Source organism: Xenopus laevis, chromosome 5L, assembly GCF_017654675.1.
Source record: "Xenopus laevis strain J_2021 chromosome 5L, Xenopus_laevis_v10.1, whole genome shotgun sequence".
NCBI classification, from domain to species: domain Eukaryota; kingdom Metazoa; phylum Chordata; class Amphibia; order Anura; family Pipidae; genus Xenopus; species Xenopus laevis.
In genome coordinates, this window is record NC_054379.1 from 1,516,566 (window position 1) to 1,540,001 (window position 23,436).

The 23,436-nt window shown below is 40.3% G+C and overlaps 1 protein-coding gene across 1 annotated transcript; it reads left to right on the plus strand.

Moving 5' to 3' along the window:
• Positions 1-313: 313 nt before the first annotated feature.
• tmx4.L (thioredoxin-related transmembrane protein 4 L homeolog) lies at positions 314-22,309 on the plus strand. The gene is given in 8 exon segments (NM_001174034.1): positions 314-739; positions 3,765-3,880; positions 8,537-8,582; positions 9,564-9,692; positions 10,661-10,706; positions 18,362-18,463; positions 18,945-19,008; positions 20,581-22,309. Coding segments are annotated over 8 exon segments (1,119 nt in total). The 5' UTR covers positions 314-524; the 3' UTR covers positions 20,982-22,309.
• Positions 22,310-23,436: the final 1,127 nt, after the last annotated feature.

A 23,436-nucleotide genomic window follows, 5' to 3' on the forward strand; every position in this document is an offset into this window, starting at 1 on the left:
GAGACACCGGGATAGAGAGACACCGGGATAGAGAGACACCGGGATAGAGAGACACCGGGATAGAGAGACACCGGGATAGAGAGACACCGGGATAGAGAGACACCGGGATAGAGAGACACAGGGATAGAGAGACACAGGGATAATGAGACAGAGGCGCGCGCCAATTTCGCTTTCAAAACTCCCGCGCGGCACCTGATTGGCGGGAAATCTGAAGGGCGGGTTAAAAGGGGAATTCAGGCTGAGGAGACTCCTGAGTGAATAAAGACGAGGCAGCCAATAAATGTGTCACGTTAGAAGCACTGGGCACCGCTACATAATGACACACCTAGGCCCAGTTTGTCTCACACACACACACACACACACACACACAGAGACAGACCAGTAGATGCCCAGCCTGACACTGCCAACTGAGAGTTGTATGAGGCGTCTCACTGTGTTACACCAGCGCTCGGGGAGGAGTCAGACCGACGCCCTTGTCGCGCCACTTCCTGGTACCGCCGGTGTCAGTGACAGAGAGGAGCAAGATGGCGGCGGCGGCGGCAGCATCAGACTCCCGGGAGAGGACTGAGCGGAGGAGAAGGTGTCAGTGTCGCGGGGCAGGGCTGCTGTTTGTGTCCCTAGTGTTACTGGCGGTGCCTCGGGGTGTGAGGAGCTCAGAGGTCTCGTCTGACACTTCAGTCACATCTGTCACTTCCACTGACTGGTCTCAAGTGCTGCGCGGACACTCGATGATTCTATTGTGAGTAACCCCTTCTCTTCTTACTCACCCCGCACACACCTACCGGCGGCTCCCCGGGCATCATGGGAAATGCAGTCTCTGCCGCCTGCACCGACTCACACTCACACCCAAATATACTCACACTCACATATACTCACACTCACACACTGACTCACTGACCCAAACACACTCACACTCACTCACAGTCTGACACTGACTGACACACTCACACTCTGACACTCACTCACACTGACTCTCACTGACCCAAATATACTGACACTGACTCACTCACACTCTCACCCAAATACACTCACACTCACTCACACGCCTCCAACAGCCGCACGTGGGAAATAGAGGGTCAGCTCTACTGCTGCACAAGAACATCTTCCCCATGTATTTAGATTGTAAGCTCTGCTGCACACAGCCCTCCACAGTACATTATTCTGTGACTCAGGTGCTGCTGGGATCCCTGCTCCCTAATTTGCTTTACTTGTCTCTGTCTCTGACTTCAGCAACTTTGTGGGCAGTGTTTAAAGCTGCCCAACTGCAGAGATGTCCCATAATTGTCCCTGTTATTCCTCAGCACTTCCCTCAGTCTCTAGTCCAGTCTGTGCTCATTAATCCTCATTATGTCACTATTAAATAGATAAATACATGCCGACAGCTGAGATAAAGCAGAACATATTTTATTTGCCATAAAGTGACTCCCTGATGCCGTTACTCTCCCCTTTAACAACTTCTAAACCAGCCTATTGCCTTTATTTGCTGTTTATATGATTTTCTACTAGACTTCAAACGGTGGTTCATCTTTCAACTAACTTGTAGTGAGTTACAGAATGGCCAATGCTAAACAACTTTTCAATTAGTTTTCATTTTTTTCTTTTTTTTTATAGCTTTTGCATTACCGTATTTGCCTTCTGATTCTTGACTGACCCCATCTAAAAAAAACAAACGCTCTGTAAGGCTACAAATGTATTGTTACGTTTTATTCCTCATCTTTCTATTCAGGCCTCTCCTATTCCTATTCCAGTCTCTTATTCAAATCAATGCATGGTTGCTAGGGGAATCTAGATCCTAGTAACCAGATTTGTGAAATTACAAACTGCAGAGCTGCTGAATAAAAAGCTAAATAAGTCAAAAACCACAAATAATAAAAAATGTAAACCAATTGCAAATTGTCTCAGAATATCCCTCTCTACATCATTTTAACATTTGATTTAAAAGTAAACAACCCCTTTAAGGTTTAAAGATATAAATTATGGAGAGATCTATTATTCTGAAAATCCGAGGTTCCAGTCATTCTGGATAAAAGGTCCTAAACCTGTAGCTTTAAAAAAAAAAAAAAAAAAACCTTAAAACCACTTAAATAAGAATGTTGATAAATGTGCCTCTGTTTAATGAGTATATTGGAAAGTTTTAGAATTGTTTTTTTAAAGGAGACATATAGGATAATTTAATAAACCCTAATTTTGTAGGCAATTATGAGTAATATATGGTGTTGCTTTTACATGGAGCTAAAAATTAATATCTTTAAAATGAACCCCTTTATTGGAGCTCCCTATAGATGTTCTCTGGTCCCTGTTTCAAATGAGGGGTGGGCGTGTCCCTGCCAGAAGCACAGTAGGAGGGGACAGCCAATCACAGCCCTGCAGTCACACAAGCACAGACAGGCTTCAGTTCCCTATCAGGTCCTGCTAGCTGCTGATTGGTTCCTGTCCTACTGTGCAGTGAGCTGAGTGCACAGCGTGGGAATTCAGGGAGCAGCAAGTGAAAGAGAAGGGAGGGATTATTAGGGTCTGTGCAGAAATATTCAATAATTAAGCCTAAAAAAACACTACATTTTAAAGCACAATTCTTCTATATGTAAATGAGTATAATGCACTGGTACATTCTTATTTTTTACACACAATGTCTCCTTTAAGCATGAATAAACAGTTGTTGGGTGTTGGACCCCTTTAACAAAAAATGGCAGTTTAAAAGGAATGCGATAGTGTAAGTATTGCTCCTCGCCAGTCATATGAAAGCAGACGTTTGTCTTGTGCTCTGTATTTACAATCTGGTCCACTGCTGCTTCTGACTAGTGAAACAATGTAGCACACACACGCAGACTAATAGACCTGGGAATAAAACCTTCAAGGCCGACTCCCGCTACATTGTTTCACTAGTCAGAACCAGAAGTGCAGAAAGGGACGAGCTTCAATTCCATTACACTTTTAAATAACGTCAAAACCTCTGAACAGTTAATTATAATGGAAAGTTACTTCTAATGATACAATTACTTTTGTTTACTTGTTTGGATTCACATAATGTAAGTGAGTATGAAATGATCCTAAGTGACAGTTTAATGCACTCGGCTTGTCCTCAAGCTCTTTTTTAGTTCATCGAGGAGTTAATCTTTCAGGCAAGTTCGCTTGACGGTTCTCTTGTTCAGTTAACCCCGTGGGGTCGTCCAGGATGAGTCTTTAATGTAGCAGTGGCTGCAACAACCCCAGGCTGCAACAACATCAGTTTGTGACAAGAGCAAACTATTCAAATCAGACACACACACACTGCTGGGAGCAATCATACTGATTATTCAGCGCTACACTTGCCTTTGGTTCTGGGATTGAAACGGCACAAAATGTCTCACCGCAGAAACTCGTTTGTAACCCAAAGGGCAATTTCATCTCACAAAATAACAGTAAAAAAATATTTTCCCACATTGTTTTTCTGCCGTCCTATAACATTCTGCAAAGCTTATAAAAATGACATGTTTAACATAATATGTATTCATGGCTGCAGCAGGGTCTGATTTCATGTGATTTCATTTCAAATGAACTTTCCTTGAAGTTTCAATTTGAATTGAGCTTGACTTTAGGGTTCATATTTAACCCCTTCTTTTCCAAAACAACTCGGGCACACAATCCAACCCCACACCACAGTGGCAAACCAGGGACTCTGTATTTTTATAAATAAAAACATTTGTTGACCAGGAAAAATTCCTTCATTTTTTTTTTTTTTTAAACTTCATGAATTTAAAATTGTGTCTTTTTTTGTTTTTATTAAGTTATGCTCCGTGGTGTCCAGCCTGCCAGCAAATTCAGTCGGCGTGGGAGAGTTTTGGAGAAAAGAGCGAAGCGCTTGGTGTAAAGGTTGTCAAAGTGGATGTCACTCAGGAACCAGGTACTGCCCTACAGGCACATCTTTATCTAAATAATTTAGTTGTTTGGAATATTCATATTGTGTTTGTGACTGTGGCAGTTACATTATAAGCTCCACTGGGACAGGGACTCCTTTAACACTAAGGGGGTTATTTAGTAGGGATGCACTGGATCCAGGATTCAGATTCAGACAGGATTTGGCCTTTTTCAGCAGGATTCAGATTCAGCCAAATCCTTGTGTGTGGCCGAACCCGAATCCAAACCTTAGCTTGCATATGTAAATTAGGTGTGGAAAGGGTAGTCTCATGCCTTTTCGACTCAAAACAAGGAAGTAAAACATTCTTTTCCCTCTTTTTCCTTTTCCTGCCTCTAATTTGCATATGCAAATTAGGATTCTGATTTGTATTCGGCTGAAGCTTTCACAAAGGATTCGGTGATTCGGCCAATTTCCAAATAGTGGATTCAGTGCATCCCTATTATTTATTAAAATCCTTATGTTAAAGAATCTCAAAAAATAATTTCACTAGAAAATCCAAATTTGTAGAGGAAAAAAACAACGAATTTTATTTTGAGATTTATTATCCCCAATGCTGGAAAAAGCTTGGATCCTAAAATCTGGCATCTCAGACCTGTCGAGGTCCTGTGTAAGTTTTTTTTTATCTTCTGTAAAACTCTTACAAGCATATTGTTAGCACACGTATGATCATGCCAGTTGCGATTCGGGTTACATGATCACAGATTGCCATGTCAAATTTGTAGGCACTTCTATATACATAACTCTATGCAACAAATAAACCTTTAAGGTCCTGTGTAAGTTAATGGGAGAGGCACCAATCTCCATTTGAAGTTTTCATGGCCTGCACTGGGGATTACCTCGAAAAACCAACCTTTTCTGGGTTTTCCGGCAAAAACTTGAAAAATTAGAGCAATTCAGGAAGCAGCCCGAAAATTTTTAACGATTCAGGTTTTCACTCAATTTTATTGAGTTGTTCCGTGATCTGATTAAATCGAGTTTTTTTTATTTATAAATTAGCTAAAATCAGGCATGGGAGTTTGGTTGTGGTTTTTTATTTTTTTTTATAAAATATGAGATAAATTTAGATTTTAGTAAATAACCCCCTTTGGTATTTGTTTGCACAAAATGTTGTGATTGATAAATAAGGATAATAATAGTGACACATATTCATTTAATAAATAGTAATATAGTAATGCAAGTGGAGCAAATTTTGCTTCCCGTGTTAGATCACAAAAAAATTGATGAATCAAAGATTTTCCCTTGTTTTAGTTCTGATATAATTATATAGCAATAACTACTGCTGAAAGGTTACTGAGGTGGGGGGAATCAGTATTTAGGAGTAATGTAATAAAAGGTGGTGTTTGTTCCAGGTCTAGCCTGCTATAATATCCAATGGGATGCTACTAAATCTGCCTGCCGATTGGTTGCTGCACCTGTTGGCATATTCTGTTGGCATATTGTGAGGACATGGCCTTGGAACGTCCCTACTTGTGCCCAGATAATGTAAAGTCTAAAATACCAACTCAGCTGGAACAGGACAGGAGATATTGTCACTGCTCAGCCAGGCATTACTTGTCAGAATCTTTGCGGGTTATTTATAAAAATCCAAAACTTGAAAAATTCAATTTTATTTGACTATAACATCCAGCATCTCAGACCTGCTAAGGTGATATATAAGGAGAATAAGGTCAATAGGAGAAGTCCTGAGGATATCATGATCTGTGCTTGTTTTCATGCAAAAATCTGAAGATTTCATGGTTTCAGGCAAAAATCCAAAAAAAACCTCGGAGTTGGCTTGCTAAAATCCGGAAAATGTGTTCGATTTGTATTTTCGTACGATTTTCACAATGTTTTTGGAAGTGGCACCTGTGTTCCATAGCCCTAACCGTTATAGTCCCCTTTTGTGAGATACTCTTGTACTCTTCTTTTTCCCCAATGAGATCCATGTGTGCCGCCAACAGCCATTGCTTACCTAACTTCTGGCTTGTTGGCTCTTGGCTTGTTGGCCTCTGGCTAGTTGGTTTCTGGCTTGTTGGTTTCTGGCTTCTGGCTTGTTGGTTTCTGGCTTGTTGGCTTCTGGCTTGTTGGCTTCTGGCTTGTTGGCTTCTGGCTTGTTGGCTTGTGACTTGTTGGCTTCTGGCTTGTGACTTGTTGGCTTCTGGCTTGTTGGTTTCTGGCTTGTTGGTTTCTGGCTTGTGACTTGTTGGTTTCTGGCTTGTTGGTTTCTGGCTTGTGACTTGTTGGTTTCTGGCTTGTTGGTTTCTGGCTTGTGACTTGTTGGTTTCTGGCTTGTGACTTGTTGGTTTCTGGCTTGTTGGTTTCTGGCTTGTTGGTTTCTGGCTTGTGACTTGTTGGTTTCTGGCTTGTTGGTTTCTGGCTTGTGACTTGTTGGTTTCTGGCTTGTTGGTTTCTGGCTTGTGACTTGTTGGTTTCTGGCTTGTTGGTTTCTAGCTTGTTGGTTTCTGGCTTCTGGCTTGTGACTTGTTGGCTTCTGGCTTGTTAGCTTGGCAGTCCACTTTCTTTTCTTACTTGCTAGATTTATAACCACTGTGTCTGTCCTGCCGTATACTGATGTCACACACACAGTGTCTCCAGCTGTTCTTAAATTAGGACTCTCCGTGCCTCTCCATTGAATGTGATGAAATTATTATAATTAGGACACCAGCAAACAGAGAACTTGCACAGGTGGAACGTAGACACTCAAACATTGAATCAGTGAGTTTGGGGTTAACAACCTGAAAACTCGAATCAATTGCGCTTCCGTCAGGAAAAAACTCGGATCACTCAGATTGATCAAGTTTTTGGCCAAAACCCTCTGAAAAAAAATCTGGAACATCACAAAGGCTATTGACATCTTCAAATGGTTCAAGGGACCTCTGCCAATGACTTGTACAGGACCTCGACAGGTTTTAGATGGTGAATTTTCAGATTCAAGCTATTCCCAGGGTCGGGTATAATAAATCTCGAAAAAAAACAAAAAATGTAAATTTTGACCAAAAAAATAAACTAAAATTTTCATGGAAAACACACCTTGATCCTTAATAAATAACCTGACTCCAAGATGCAATGGAACCAGTCCCTGGATCAACTTGTACTATGAGCTATCTTCCATATCCCTGTATTCCCTCACTTGCTAAACACCATCCAACCCCTTCTTATACCTATCTAATGTATCAGCCTGTACCCCTGATTCACTTCCCAGCTCTCCCTGTAACACCCCTTTCCCTCCTCTAATCTCATTGGCTCCCTCCTGTCTGCTGGGAGGAGCTACTGGTGAATAAAGCATCCGACCCTTCCTTGTACCTATCTAATGTATCAGCCTGTACCCCTGATTCACTTCCCAGCTCTCCCTGTAACACCCCTTTCCCTCCTCTAATCTCATTGGCTCCCTCCTGTCTGCTGGGAGGAGCTACTGGTGAATAAAGCATCCGACCCTTCCTTGTACCTATCTAATGTATCAGCCTGTACCACTGATTCAGGGAATCATATCTTACCAGAGTTGCTAGTGGGGCTCATTTATAAACATTGAATAAATTTGCCCCTGGGCAGTAACTCATAGCAACCAATCAAACTTTTATTTTCACTGCTCAACCTGCAGCTGGCTGATAAAAGACTAATCACTGATTGGTTGCTGTTGGTTACTGCCATGTGCAAATTTGCCCGGTGTTTATAAATGGGCCCCATTGGTCACTTTACTGTAATATATTTTGTGATAAAAATGCACTGATATATAGTGACTTACTAAATAAAACGTATGACATTGCACCAAATACGCAGATCCCCATTGTTGTTGAGCCTGAGAAAGAACACCTATATGCTGTATGTGTGTACATGTAATATAATGCAAAGGTAGCAGATTTCAGCAAGAATCTTGTTTAAACTGACCTTCCTAAAAAGACATATGTTATCTGCGTAACTGAGCTGTTTAAGGCAAAAACACTGTCCGTATTAATGAATATTTAATATGTTCTCTAATCCAAGTTTGTCTGTTCAATTGAATGTGAATGCTGTATAGGCAGGGGCTGAACATTTAAATATCTGCTTATAGATTGTAAGGTAATGTCTAGGGATGCACCGAATCCAGGATTCGGTTCGGGATTCGGCCTTTTTCAGCAGGATTAGGATTCGGCCGAATCCTTGTGCCTGGCCGAACCGAATCCTAATTTGCATATGCAAATTGTGGGGTGGGCGGAATTTCATGTGACTTTCTTACAAAACAAGAAAGCAAACCAATTTTTTTCCACTTTTTCCTTTCCGCCCCTAATTTGCATATGCAAAGTAGGGTTCGGGTTCGGTATTCGGCCGAATCTTCCAAGATGGATTCGGGGATTCGGGGATTCGGCCGAATCCAAAATAGTGGATTCGGTGCATCCCTAGTAATGTCTGGAGGTGTCCGTGTTAGAGAAAGGATCAGCAGCATAGCAAAGCCTGGGGATAAGCACAATATGTAACAGGGAGCTGAATAGGAATTAAAAGCAAAGTGCACAATATGAATTCTGCAAGTCTGGCAGCGGAGGAGACGTTGCACCTCTGTACTGGGAACATTCGGGGTTCCCTTTGTAACCTGTTACATGTGAGAGCTTGAGGCTTATTTGCAGGAGAATTAAAACGGTTGCTCTTTGAATTTGTGTGAATATGTAACTTTTTTTTCCTCTTCCCCAGGGCTGAGTGGACGCTTCTTTGTCACAACACTTCCAACAATCTTTCAGTAAGTGACTGCGAATACTCCTACAAGTGGATTCTCTAGAGGAATATGTGCCTGGCAGCTTTCACTTTAATTGATTACACATATACCCACCCCTATAACTTCATGTAAAACTGTCTGAGTGCAATTTCAGTTAATTACGAATGTGCCACATGCCGTTTGGCCGGACAGAACAGCAGAGGTTAATTTACTGGTGAAAGAAGCATCTTCGGATGTTGCCCTGCTCAGTTGTATGAATAAAAGGAAGGATTGTCCACTTCTCAACACAGGGCTGCCAATAAGGGAAGCATTTACTCAGTGTTGGTAAATGAGTCTGACAAAGTGCCTTTCTCTGCAGCGCTAATTAGAACTGATGGTGTTGTTCAATTGTTGTCTGTTAAAAGTTGTGTTGCTGGAAAACAAGCCTAAAGTGTAAACTCAAACCCAGTTTCATCTGCTATTCAGGGGGGGGGGGGGGGTGACGACTTATTTCTGTAAGCGACAGTGCATCTCTTTAACTGGACAGCCAGGTAAATGTGAATATTGGGCTAAAGCCTATGGCACAGTGGCCATGTCGCTGGTAATACCAGTCAGTAAAATTGTCTGTATCTTGTACATTTTCACAAGGATGTCCCATCTGCAATAAGGTAGGCTTAACATAAGGGTGCATTTTTTTTTTTTTCTTTTAGAAATTTGGTCAGTTGTATTTTCCAAAAAAATACTATTTTAATTTGTTTTGTAATAGCATGCAATCCATCTCCTACATCCACCTGACAGAATATCAGAATAACCAGTGAAAAAGCAGTCATGGAATTATTAGAGTATCTATAATGGTAGCAGATCTCCTCTGACTCTTTGACTCATGCTTCTATGGGAATATGATTAGATAATAAATATGTTAGATTTCCACCAATATGTTAGATTTCCATTGGTTTAATGTTTTATATGAAAGGGTTTAAGGAGATATAGAAATAAATGACTAACATAGGGTTTCTGTCTCTGTAGTGCCAAGGATGGAGTGTTTCGTAGATATCATGGATCAAGAATGGTGGAAGACCTCCAGACCTTTATCTTAGAGAAGAAGTGGGAAGTTATTGAGCCAGTGGCTGGGTGGAGATCCCCATCTTCCATTGTGTAAGAAACTTTTTTTTTTTTTTGCATGGCCCTGCAAAGTTTTATAATTCAGTTAAATAAAATAAAATAATGATATTGCTGCCCCAATACACTGAAGATGGCCATGCATATAATGAGCGGATCTCTCCCATATATGCCAACCTTGAGGTGGGTGATATCGGGCTGATCCGATCGTGGGACCTGAGGCCCAATGTTCAGATCACAATGAGAAGCATACGGGCGGTCATATCAAGTTTAGTTTATTGATGCGGTCCAATATCTGGTCGATTTTCGGCCAGATCTCTTATCGGGGAAGTCCGTCGGAGGGCCCCCATACTCTGCTCAATAAGCTGCTTCTTACTCTGTTGGCAGCTTATATCTATCTGTGTATGGGGGGCCTTTCCTCTGTTTCAGGTAGTAGATACCAGATCAACCTATTGCTTTGGATACAAAAATAAATGGACATACATACAGCTGGAATGCCCAGAGATTACAATCTGTAGTAGTGTATTGCTCCATTGATTTGAATCCTATCAGCCTGCGTGCGGTTACACACAGAGTGGAGCTGAGGTCAGAGGGAGATGGCTCCTTTCACGTATTTGGGTTGACCTCTGCTTCAGCTACACTGTGTATGTAACCGCATGCAGGCAGATAGGATAGGGGCACTGAGCTGAACTGCTTCTCTCAGCCTCCAAAAATACACAGGTTTAAAACAGCTGGAGCCTTCAGATTGTGTGCCCATAGCCTAAAGCAACAAGTATTTGATTTAATAAAAGAATAAGAACTGCGGTTATGGGGAACACTCACTATTATGGTTGTTTATGGAAAGGTTGGGCTATTGAGCTGCATGTGTGAGCAAATTAAAGTGTTAAAGTAGAAGTTCATCCATCTATCCATGTTACGCAAGAACAGATGGCTGCTGTTGTTATGTGAATATTGATTGCAAGTACCGCGTGCATCTCTTTAACATTAGTCTGTGTTATTTTTAGGATGTCTGGGATGGCGAGTCTTTTTCAGCTGTCGGGATGGATGCGGGTAAGTGACACTGCCGAAGTGCAGACACCAGTTCATTATTAATAAGGAAAGTATCAGAATTATTTTGTTGATAAGATAATTCAATAACTAAGGAAACCTTGCAGAACGGTGGCTTTTCATGTTTATGTCTAGACCAGTGATCCCCAACCAGCGGCTCATGAGTAACATGTAGCTCTCCAACCCCTTGGATGTTGCTCCCAGTGGCCTCAAAGCAGGTGATTATTTTTGAATTCCAGACTTGGAGACAAGTTTTGGTTGTATAAAAACCAGTTGTACTGCCAAACAGAGTCTCCTGTAGCTGCCTGTCCACATAGGGGCTACCAAATAGCCAATCACAGCACTTATTTGGCACCCCAAGAAAGTTGTTCATGCTAGTGTTGCTCCCCAACTCCTTTTACTTCGCTCATGGGTTCAAAAAGGTTGGGGATCGCTGGTCTAGAGTCTCTAACAATATTATGGTATGGCATCCATTATCTGTAAAAATAAGAGGTCCTCTGCACTCAAGGGCATTGAGACATTTTGTGCCTTAAGATACTAAAAATGCCTTGCCCTTTAAAGTTTAACAAAACATATCCGGAAACCTATTATCCAAAATGCTCTGAATTACAGGAAAGCTGTCTCCCATAGGGGTATATTTATCAAAAAGTGACGTTAAAGATCACCAAAATCCTCTAGAGTGAAATGCTTCCAATCTCCGTTCATTTCTATGGGATTTTCTAAAGCGTATTTATCAAATGATGAGCTTTCACTTTCACCAATTGATAAATATTCTTTTAAAAATCGCATAGAAATGAATGGAGAGTGGCGGTATTTCACTCTAGTGGACTGTGGTGATCTTTAACTTCACTTTTTGTTAAATGTACCCCATATATCCCATTTTATCCAAATAATCCAAATTATCCAAAAAAAAAACAACCCAGGTCCTGAGCATTCTGGATAACAGGTCCCATACCTGTACTGCAATATATTTAAGCTGCTAAACTATGCCAAAGTCATCCCAAAGTCAGAGGAGCAGGATGTTTTAGGAGTTGAGGGACATTGTAGCCTCAAAAGCAATGAGTGCAGTGTTCTTGGTGCTGAATAGTAGGTCACTCACAATGGGGCAAATTCACTAAAGCGCGAATTTTCGTCAGCGTGACGTAATTTTGCCACTTCGCCGATTTACTAGGGTCCCTGGAGTCAATTTGCTAACGAAGTAGATAAACTCTAGCGGTATTTCGCTCCCTAACGCCAGGCGAAGTTGCACTCTGGCGAAGGGACGGAACTACATTAATTCACTAAGATGCGGATTTTACTGAACGTTTCCTCTTGCTCCAGAGTTTACTTCTCAAGCTCAGACCAGCCGAAGTGCAATAGAGTAGATAGGAATTTGTTCAAAAATAGTTCAACATTTTTCTAAGTCTTTTCATTTTTACAGGGTGATAGACCGAAAAAGATCGTACATTTTTTTTGGGGTACCCTCCTTCCCCCCTACATTTCCTAACATATGGCACATAAACTATACAGTGGGCACATGTATAGGGCAATATAAGAACTCTGTTTTATTAAGGTTCCCTGGGCTTGTGTAGTGTAATGTAGTTGCTGCAACACATACATCTATTGTACTTTAACTTCACGCCGTATGCAAATTAGGCATCGCTAGCGTAACTTCAAACTGCTTATCGTATTATCGCTAGTGCAACTTCGCTAGCTTTTGGAACCCTGGACGAAACTTCGGATTTTTCCAAATTAGCGTTGTCGTGGTGAATCTACGCCTGGCGAAGTGTTGCAATGTCAGCGAAGCCGTTGCTGGCGCAATTTTGGAGGTTAGTAAATTAGCCCCAATGTTCCCTCTAAGCTGTTTGCTCTTGTGCGCAAATAAATTGTTGTGCACACAAATAATTTTGTATGAAAATACAACAATTTGTATTCACTCTGACCTGAGCACACAACTTCTAAAAATATGCAAACAAGTTTAAAATGTGAGCACAGAAGAATTTGTTTGTGTACAGAGCCAAGAAGGACTTGGAGGGAACATTGACCTGGACCACCTTTCCATCTTCCTAAATAAAGTGCCCCTCACTCAGCAAGGAGCCTGGTACTTTTCTGAATCACAGTGCAATCTAAATTCAAAACCCAGAAGCTCAAGTGTGAAATTGCTTTTCTCTTCTACAGAGAGTTGATTGGCCATGGCTTGTTTATTTCTCAACTACCCAAATACTGGCACAAAGTACTACCTAATGGGTGGAATGGAAATTCTCATCAGTGTTAAATGTGTAGTAACCTGTGTGCTTGTGTATCGGTGAATAAACCAGTTGTCCGTTTGTGCAGTGACATGTGACACAGCAGGTTTGTTATGTTACATAACAGGTTCATTAGTCAAGACAGCATGAAAGCACAAGCTTTGGCATTATCTGTCAGCTACACAATAATTGTCACTGCTAATTACAGAAGCAATAAACTGGGCTGTACTGGAAATGGTGTTACGCTGAATAAAATGATCTAGCATGGCTTCTCACTCGGTGTGTCTTGCAGATCCCTATACACAGTCCTGTGTGCTCTACTAATTCAGTCTTTTCTATTAGGAAACTCTCAGAATACAACTCACTGTGGTTTATTCCTTTCTCACTTTACCCTTGCCCAGTCTTACTCACTATACAAAAATGTCTTAAAGGACATGTAAACCCCTCACACAAACATTTAATCACTGAAGAGCCTCTTTGAAATCGCTAAATACCTGCCACTCTGGTTGTTCAAAGGTTAATAGTAAGGCTGCAGCATCCCCTTAATAACTTATGATTCCTTCTGCTCCTCTAACCCACGCAGCCCCCTCCCTCTGGAATTTCCTCAGTTCTTCTCAACTCAGATTAATAAACACCCTGCAGTCTAGCAGCCAATGAAGAGATGGCATTGCTGGTTCCCATATAAATTCTGCTCTAGCTGTGTGATCTTGTTTTTTTAACCCCTAACCCTCTCTCCTGAGCTCAGCTTAACCATTACAGTGATCAATCCAAGCAGTAAACTGCGCCTGTGTAAGACTGTATTATTTAATTGCATGAACTTTACATCGCATATGTGCTGTTTGCAGATATAAATGCACTGATGATGTGTCAGAGGAAAGATGGCAGTACAAATGATGCCATTTGGGTGGGGAAATGTTGCCAACTTATAGACATGGTAGGAAAATGTAGGCTTTACGTGTCCTTTAAATTGAAGGTGTTGCTCAGACTTTAGGTCTCACTTGCTGGCACAGAGCCTGACCCTTGCTTGCCATTCATTAGGGTGCAGAGCCCTAGAGATGAATTGGCCCAGTTATTGTAACACTCAAGATAAACATATAGAACACTCATGCTTGGGGTTACTCTACAGCAATGTTAATTAGGTTTAATGCCAAACATCTGATGTTAGCGTTACACCTTTTACTTTATTTTTGTTTCCCAGTTCCCTTGCACTGTGCAGTACTAGATTGCATTAGATTGCATTAGATTAGATGTTGTGCCATCTGCTGCCCATTTACCTCTCATCAACTTAACATTTACAAACGTTCAATTTGGGTGTTCTGTTTCTAATGACATAATAGGTTTCTCCTTCTATGTGTGTGACATTAGCAGTGTAGCTAATAAATCAACTGACTGAGCCCAGAGTAAGTTGTAATACTGTCTGGTGGGTCAGGTAAGGTATCGTAAAGCTTTGCAATTCATTCCATCGCATGCTGTATGCAAAGCTTCAGTGATATTGTGACATTTCTCTCTGTCTGTTAGTGGCTGGGATTCCAGTGGGATTTGTCCATTGCAGCAGGTTTGACAGGTCACAAGGAGCATCAGCACCACTGGCACACGTCTGTCTGGCACACGTCTGTCTGGCACACGTCTGTCTGTCTCACGTATGTCTGTCTCACGTCTGTATGTCTCCTGCTGGTGCCTGTGACACTTCAATACTCCCTGCACTGGGTGATAGGAGGGGTGCCAGAATATGCTACGTGTGCCTTTATAGGGACTCTGTCGTCCAATAGAGTTTTTAGAGCTCTGATGTGTATAAAAGCTTCTCTCTTTTTTTCCTGCTTGTGTGAATGGCATTTGTTGTACTCACTGTCATCCACTCATTAAAAACTGCTCTCTTGTATCTGACCTGACACAGAGCTCATCACTCAGTCTTTGGCCAATAGGTAATACAGTTATCAGACCTGTTATCCAGAATGCTCGGGGCCTGGGGTTTTCTGGATAAGGGGTGTTTCCAAAACTCATTTAAACATGAATTAACCCCAATAGGATTGTTTTCCCATCAATAAAAACGTGTTATATGTTAGTTGGGAACAAATACAAGCTACTGTTTTATTATTACACAGAAAATCACACCAAAATCATTTGTTAAAATGTGCATTATTTGATTAAAATGGAGACTGTGAGAGACGGCCTTTCTGTAATTTAGAGCTTTCTGGATACTGGTACTTTCTGGATACCTGTACTTACACATGCTTGAGAAAGGGGCGTGACCCCGAAACGTTGCACTTCGCAATAAACACGCAAGGCAGCTTGCCTGCAATTATCCTGTGTGCCTTGGGATTCTTTCTGCTTAAGTGATTGCATTTGGCTCAGTGAGAATGTAACTGATATACATGATTTATTATCCTATGTATATACAACTGCAACTCTCATCTCTATGTGGCCCCACACTGCTTGTTGGTGATGGTTGCACAAAAATGCTTTGCTTTAGAAATGTTGGGTAGCCCTTTTTTTTCTGCTCACATTTTCCCATTCTCTTGGATCAGGACAATGGGAATATTCACATCTCATGTCAAATGTTGTTGTGCTGTGAACGCACTGGATAAACCTTTAATCACTTGTTGTTGATGTGTGAGTTCTCTTGTATCTGTGTACAGAAATAAATCCAGAGACACACAGAACTGCTGCAAGCAAGGAACGCTTTGTGCATTTAATGCGGAATTCACAAAGGTGCCTTTAGATTTATTTCTTTACATTGGATTTTGAAGTTGCCAACTCTTTGCCATTGGGCACCAGACGTCTGTAAATGAAGGAGGCAAGAGGGTGTGAGAGGCAGTTTTGTTGCAGTCACGTTTCTCTTGCACCCGGGCTTCTTATTGATTAGGGACAAATGTATTGACCCTGGGGAGAATCTGTCTCTGACATGAGAAGATCCTGCAGCAAAGCAAATCTCTGTTCTAAACATTCATCACAGATCCTTTAGTGTTACACAGATCTCTTTAACTGGAACTCATGATCATAATGCTGTTTATTCAGCAGAATAAAGTAAATATCATTTCTTCTCTGCTTATCCATAACACAACCTCGAGGCCTGACGCACTGTGCAATTATTCACACACACTCACACAGACACACACACACCATTGTATTGCCTCTTTATAAAAGGAACAGTAACAGCAAAAACTTTGTTAGTATGCTATGAAAAAAAGACGCCAACACATATTAAACTTTAAAATCGCTAAGTCTTTATTAAGAAATAACTTACCCAAACTCCGCTTGCGTTCCTCTTCAGAAATGGCGAGAGGGCGACGATCCATTGTGCGGCGCTTGATTTCATCTCCTGTCTATCTCCGATAAGGAAAGCAGAGAGGAGAAATAGAGCGTCGCACGGTGGATTTGCCTTTTCTGAAGAGGAGCGCTAGCAGAGTTTCGGTGAGTTATTTCTTAATAAAGATGTGGGGGCCCATTAACTTAGTTCGAGTGAAGGAATAGAATAAAAAAAACTTTGAATGTTTTTTTTGGCTACTTCGACCTTCGACTACGACTTCGAATCGAACGATTCGAACTAAAAATCGTTCGACTATTCGACCATTCTTTCTTTAAAAAAAAACTTTGACCCCCTAGTTCGCCACCTAAAACCTACCGAAGTTAATGTTAGCCTATGGGGAAGGTCAAGTCAATGTTAGCCTATGGGGAAGGTCCCCATAGGCTTTGGAACAATTTTTAGGTCGAAGAAAAATCGTTCGATCGATGGATTAAACTATTTGCGGTAAATCCTTCGACTTTGATATTCGAAGTTGATGGGTTTCCATTCGGCAGTTGAATATCGAGGGTTAATTAACCCTCGATATTCGACCATAAGTTAATTTGCCCCTTAGCGACTTCAAATTTGAATATGTGTTAAATTTTTTTGCTGTTTGAGGTTTTGCTGAAATGAATTGCTTTTAACTCTTCGGCAGTCAGTGGAAACCCTTGTCTCTCACTCAGAGTGGTATTCTTTCACAAATCCAAGTGCAAATGTATCATACTCCATCTTATGCATACATTCTGTTCTTATTCCTGAATATCCCAAACCCTCTGCTGTGCCGGGAATCTGTTCTACATTCCATTGCATTAAAACTTACTTTCCTCCTATACGCCGTCCGTTTGATTTATAAAACTGCTTTTGTATATTTTGTATCCGCTCATGAATTATTTGCTATTAATGTCAATTAAAGAGCAGCTTCTTCTAATGGATCTTCATGTACAGAATGTGTCTGTATCATTCCTGACAGCGCCATCAATCTGTCTGTCCTGAGATTGTGATCGGATAGAGTTTGCAAAGTCAAATAGAATAACGTTGTAACTGAAGAAATAGAGTCATGAAGCTTAGTCCTCTCTTCACTCTGGTGTCAGAAACAGGAAAAGATACGGAAGTCAGATTTTCAGGCTCAAACCAGCGCAGGGGATCGACATGTTAAAGGGATCCTGTCATTGGAAAACATGTTTTTTTCAAAACACATCAGTTAATAGTGCTACTCCAGCAGAATTCTGCACTGAAATCCATTTCTCAAAAGAGCAAACAGATTTTTTTATATTCAATTTTCAAATCTAACATGGGGCTAGACATTTTGTCAATTTCCCAGCTGCCCCAAGTCATGTGATTTGTGCCTGCACTTTAGGAGAGAAATGCTTTCTGGCAGGCTGCTGTTTTTCCTTCTCAATGTAACTGAATGTGTCTCAGTGGGACCTGGATTTTACTATTGAGTGTTGTTCTTGGATCTACCAGGCAGCTGTTATCTTGTGTTAGGGAGCTGCTATCTGGTTACCTTCCCATTGTTCTTTTGTTTGGCTGCTGGGGGAAAAAAGGGAGGGGGTGATATCAGTCCAACTTGCAGTAAAGAGTGACTGAAGTTTATCAGAGCACAAGTCACATGACTTGGGGCAGCTGGGAAATTCACAATATGTCTAGCCCCATGTCAGATTTCAAAATTGAATATAAAAAAATCTGTTTGTTCTTTTGAGAAATGGATTTCAGTGCAGAATTCTGCTGGAGCAGCACTATTAACTGTTGTGTTTTGAAAAAAAAAAAAGTTTTTTCCCATGACAGTATTCCTTTAAATACCAATTTTGTTCAAATAAATAGAAGCTTTTAGAAAGGCTAAACAAAGATATGTTTACATTTCCATCATATTGATTTAATTAATTTCTAACAATATTGCAACTTTTCTTCAGTCGTGTTTTGTTGTGATTTTTATCCTCTCAGATTGGGTTTGCTTGCAAAAATAAGTGATCGCAAATGGAAAAATATAACTGGAGATTTATATATTTTAAAAAAAAATTGTGATCATGATGGGTTTTTTTTCCCCCTAACCAGAGCAAAATCCCATTCTCCAGTTGTAATAAATATTAAAGTATTTCTTAGTACACTTCAGAATCTTACAGACTCGTATTTCTCTTCTTTGTGTTTTACAGCAACTTCACAACTACTTTACTGGACCTCTGGAAATTCCATCTTGGGGCTCCTACATCATCTTTATTGTGGCCACGTTGCTTGTCGGCCTCCTGCTGGGACTGGTAAAACTTCCTCATGTTTCTTACATGTCAACCCAATATCAGTCATGTCCTGGTAAAATATATATATATATCTATATATCTATATCACATTTACACATAGAGAAATCATCCACTGTCTTTGTCTTATGAGACATTGATGTCACAGCATTTTATTTTACCTTGCAATTGAATATAAATCAAAGCAGTAGAGAAGCTGTAGGAGAGCAGGATTATAGAAACCCAATATAAAGAGGATTTACATCTTCTGCATGCACCTGCTACTGTGGGCACATATAGAGGTTTTATTATATAGGCGGATTATCACTATATTCTAAACTGCTATCACTGAGGACTTTTCATTATTCTTCCCAGTGGGCCCTCATAAGTGTCAGGCAACACTTCCTTCACTATATGGCAATCCAAGCACAGGGGCCCTATAGGATACATTAATGCATTTGACTTGATTGATTAAATTCATTTAAACTATTTTTTGTCTAAACAGATGCTGGTGTTAATCATTGATTGCTGTTGCCCTTCAAAATCAAAGTATGAAGTGATGAGAGAAGGTGAGTGTCTCATCAGAAATAAAATATTTAAAATATATATATATATATATACAGGTATGGGACCTGTTATCCAGAATGATTGGGACCTGGTGTTTTCCAGATAATAGATCTTTCCATAATTTGGATCTTCATACCTTAAGTCTTCTAGAAAATCATGTAAATATTAAATAAACCCAATAGCCTGGTTTTGTTTCCAATAAGGATTAATTATATTTAGTTGGGATCAAGTAATAGCGTGACTACGAACACCATGATGTAACCAAAGGGGGTAAAGCAGGAGTGAATTTATATAGTGAATAAAGTACCCCCTCTTGTAAAATATAAGGATATTATAAGTTACCGAGGAGTTTCATGACCATATAAAAGTACGAGGCTGAAGGCAGAGTGTTTTTATACAGGTCATGGAACTCCGAGGTGACTTCTAATATCCTCATATTTTGCAACTGGGGGAACTTTATTTATTATTATACACAAAGTTTCAATGAGTCATGTGACAGAAATGACATCAGAACTCACCGTTTATAACTGATGACATCAGAACTCACCGTTTATAAGGATATAATTTACAAAATATTCATGGCTTTTGTGTATTATAATGACCTACTGCCATAGGCAAAGTGAGGAATAATGATGATGGGGCATGGGAGAGAGTAGAGTTTGGCCCTATTCTTTTGGACAGCACAGAGACCCCCAGACATAAGTTGGTAATGTTGGCAGCTGCAGCAGAAGTTGTGATTGATTGCAGCTGCAACAGAAGTTGCCAATAAATGCAGCAGCAAAAGAAGTTGCCAATAAATGCAGCAGCAAAAGAAGTTGCCAATAAATGCAGCAGCAAAAGAAGTTGGGAATGACTGCAACTACAACAGAAGTTGGGAAGGACTGCAGCTACAACAAGCAGTTGCCAATGAATGCAGCTACAACAGAAGTTGGGGATGATAGCAGCTACAACAAGCAGTTGTCCGTTGCTCTAATAAAAGGGAAAGTTACTACTTACCATTCTGCACATAGCAGTGTATTTACACACAATTACTTTGTTGTATTTACAGGAGACATAATTTTCAGTAGCTTTCTTTACAAAATGTCTGAATGAAAGGGAAAGGATAAATAGGTAAGTTTAGGGTTGGGAGGAACAGCAAGGGAATAGCAGAAAAGCAGGTGATTATGTTTGAGTCAAATATTTCACTGATCAAAGTCTTAATAGGAAATTGTGAGATGTCCACGTGTTCCAGTTTTTTTATGTTATTGGAAATGTTGTTACCAAATTGCATTGTCATCATGTGGAGTGTTCATTTGCTAAATACTCAATCAGATTGTTTGTATGGGGGGGGGGGTCATTGCATTGGATCACAGCCCAACCAATCGAGTCTGTGAAGTTTACACTTCCATCTGCACCAAATTGTACTCCTATCTGACACATTGTCTGTTTGGGGAGATGTTCTGAGCACGGGGTCAGCTTTATGATGTATAATTCCTGTTCCAGATAGACCTAATACATGCTAGCAGGGTTTTTTTTCTGAATGTTCTAGTGAAATTGAAAAGACTTTGTTTATTTTACTTTTTTTCCTATTGTAGAAGTAAATGAAGAGAATTTGGCAAATTTGGAGGCAGAGGCCAAAGTGGTCCCTGTGGAAAGGAAACCAGATTGTGCTGCCAATGAAGGAGGCAGTGACGATGACAATGAAGAAGAAGATGAAGAAGAAAGTGGCAATAGCAGTGAAGGTGACAATGAAAAAGAAAATAGCAATGAGGATGACAGTGAAGACAGTGATGAAGAAGAAGATGATGATGACGATGAAGAAGAAGGTGAAGCAAGCAATGCTCAGAATGTTGCTAAGGATTCAGATGAGGATTCTGCCGTTGCTGGGTCTGAAGCTGAAGAAGACAATGTCCCTGAAGTGAGTCCAGCAGAGAGTGAGAGTGAGAGTGCCTTGAGACAGCGCAGAGTGGAGGCCACCGAGGGTAGCGGCCACTAGTCCTGACTATGGACCACAGGTGTGGCTGGACTTTTCTCTCTCAATGCCATTGAAGCATGTTCAGCTCGATTGTGCATGGGTGCCTGTCCTTGTACAGCAGCGTTATTCATGAAGCAGCATTTTAACACTTTTAAAGCTACTGCCATTTAGCGGAATCTTTTATTTGCAGTGTTTATTTAAGAGAAGCTTTAGTAAAGAGTTACTATAGTGACCACTATCAGTATTCACACAATATATCATTCTAGACCTGTCATTATTGTGCCTCCTTCATAAACGTTCCCCTGGGAGACATAAGGGTCAGGCCACACGTGCAGATTCGGGGAGATTAGTCCCCCAGTGACGAATCTCCTCTTCTTTGGGGCGATTAATCTCCCCAAACTGCCCTCCGTCGGCTAAAATGAAAATCACCTGGGGGAAGGTACACGCGGCGCTTCGTTTTCCGAAGTCGCCAGAAGTTTCCTCGTGAGGCAACTAATCTCCCCAAATCTGCTCGTGTGGCCAGACCCTAAGAATAATATCATGCAAAGTCTCGCCCCTGTGCTCTTAGGAGGTTCTAATCTACAGTCTGATTAAATACCTGTAACATCAAACAATGGAAAGGCTGAATTTGCATATTAATTGGGGATGTACTAAATCAGTTTAGTCTGTTGCTTTTAAATACAGAATTTAAAGATGTGCTTCACCTTTAAGATACTTTTAGTATGTTGTCATAGAGTGGCCTATTCTAAGCAACTTTTCCATTGCTCTTTATTATTTTATTTATTTTTTATAGTTTTTTAATTATTTGCCTTTTTCTTCTGACTCTTTCCAGCTTTGGGGGTCACTGACCCCATATAAAAACAAATGCTCTGTAAGGCTACAAATGTATTGTTATTGCTACTTTTTATTCCTCCTCTTTCTATTTAGGCCTCTCCAATTCATATTCCAGTCTCTTATTCAAATCAATGCATGGTTGCTAGGGTAAGTTGGACCCTAGCAACCAGATGGCTGTAATTACAAACTGGAGAGCTGCTGAATAAAAAGCTAAATAAGTCAAAAACCACAAATAATAAAATATGAAAACTAATTGCAAATGATCTCAGAATATCCCTCTCTACATCCTACTAACAGTCAATTTAAAGGTGACCAACCCCTTTTAACTCTTACTTTCCATAGCAGTTTAGGAAATAATAGTTTTGATATTCAGCAGATGATAAAGTGCTCAAGTGGTTGCTATGGCTCTCTATGGATGGGAACCTTTCTTAAAATTCTGGTGTAAATATTTTCTTTGTCAATGTTTATATCTAATGCATTTTAAAATAATAAATAGTCGGCCTAGGGTTTGTGCATATGAGTTGTATGCTTATTATTTATTCTAATACAAATGGGTGTGTTCCCTGTGCAAGGTACAAGCAAAGTTCACTCTGGAGAGCCAAATTAAATCCAGTGTACTTTATTCAAACACTCAAACACAACATGTTTCGGACAGACATGTCCTTCATCAGGTGCTAATTACATTGTGTATTCACCCAGACTTTTTATTAACCCTATATACCAGCAAGTTCATCAGCTCACCCAATTTGGCCAGACGAACATAATTAATTAAAAACAATACCATGCGGAATACTGCCATCTTGTGGCCTACTCCAGAAAGGCATAAAAAAATCTTGCACCAATAATATACAATGTATCAGTAAGGACGTAATTCACATAAATAGTTGCAATAAATAGTACAAAAGTATCATATGAGAAAGTATCATGTATCATCTCAAATAAGCTAGTCATAAAAATAATTTCAAAGTCCTACCATTAGGTTATATTCAATCCAGTTTCATGCCAATCATTGGAAATAGCAATCTAAAAAAGGGGAGCAAAAGTGTAACAATTATAGAAAACACTTTAAGCTAAATGCATCGTTTATCCCCCATGGTTCCAATGTATTTAAAATATCAATCCATTTAGCTTCACATTGAAGGAGCATTCTTTTTCTATCACCACCACGTGGAGGCAGATTAATTGCCTCCAACACTAACCATCTTAAACTCGCACTGTTGTGTTTATGTTCAAAAAAATGTTTACCTACAGGAGTGTGGGTTTTAATATTCAATGGATCATAATTAGAAATCGATCGCTTATGTTCACCTATCCTTATACGTACTTTTCTTTTTGTTTGGCCCACATACATCTTCCCACATGGGCATTTCAAACCATATATAACATATTCAGAATTGCAAGTACAATACTGTTTAATCGGTAACCTATTCCCCCTTAAAGGATGTATCACATATGCTCCCTTAATTATAGAGTTGCAATTGCTGCAATTTAGACAGGGGAAGGTTCCCATCTTAGGGAGACCAATAAATCGAGTAGTGTTTTGGGTATAAGTAATATCAGATTTAACCAATCTGTCAGCCAAATTTCGTCCTCTCTTATATGAAAAAATGGGCCTTTCTGTGTTCCCTGCGCAGCATTACAC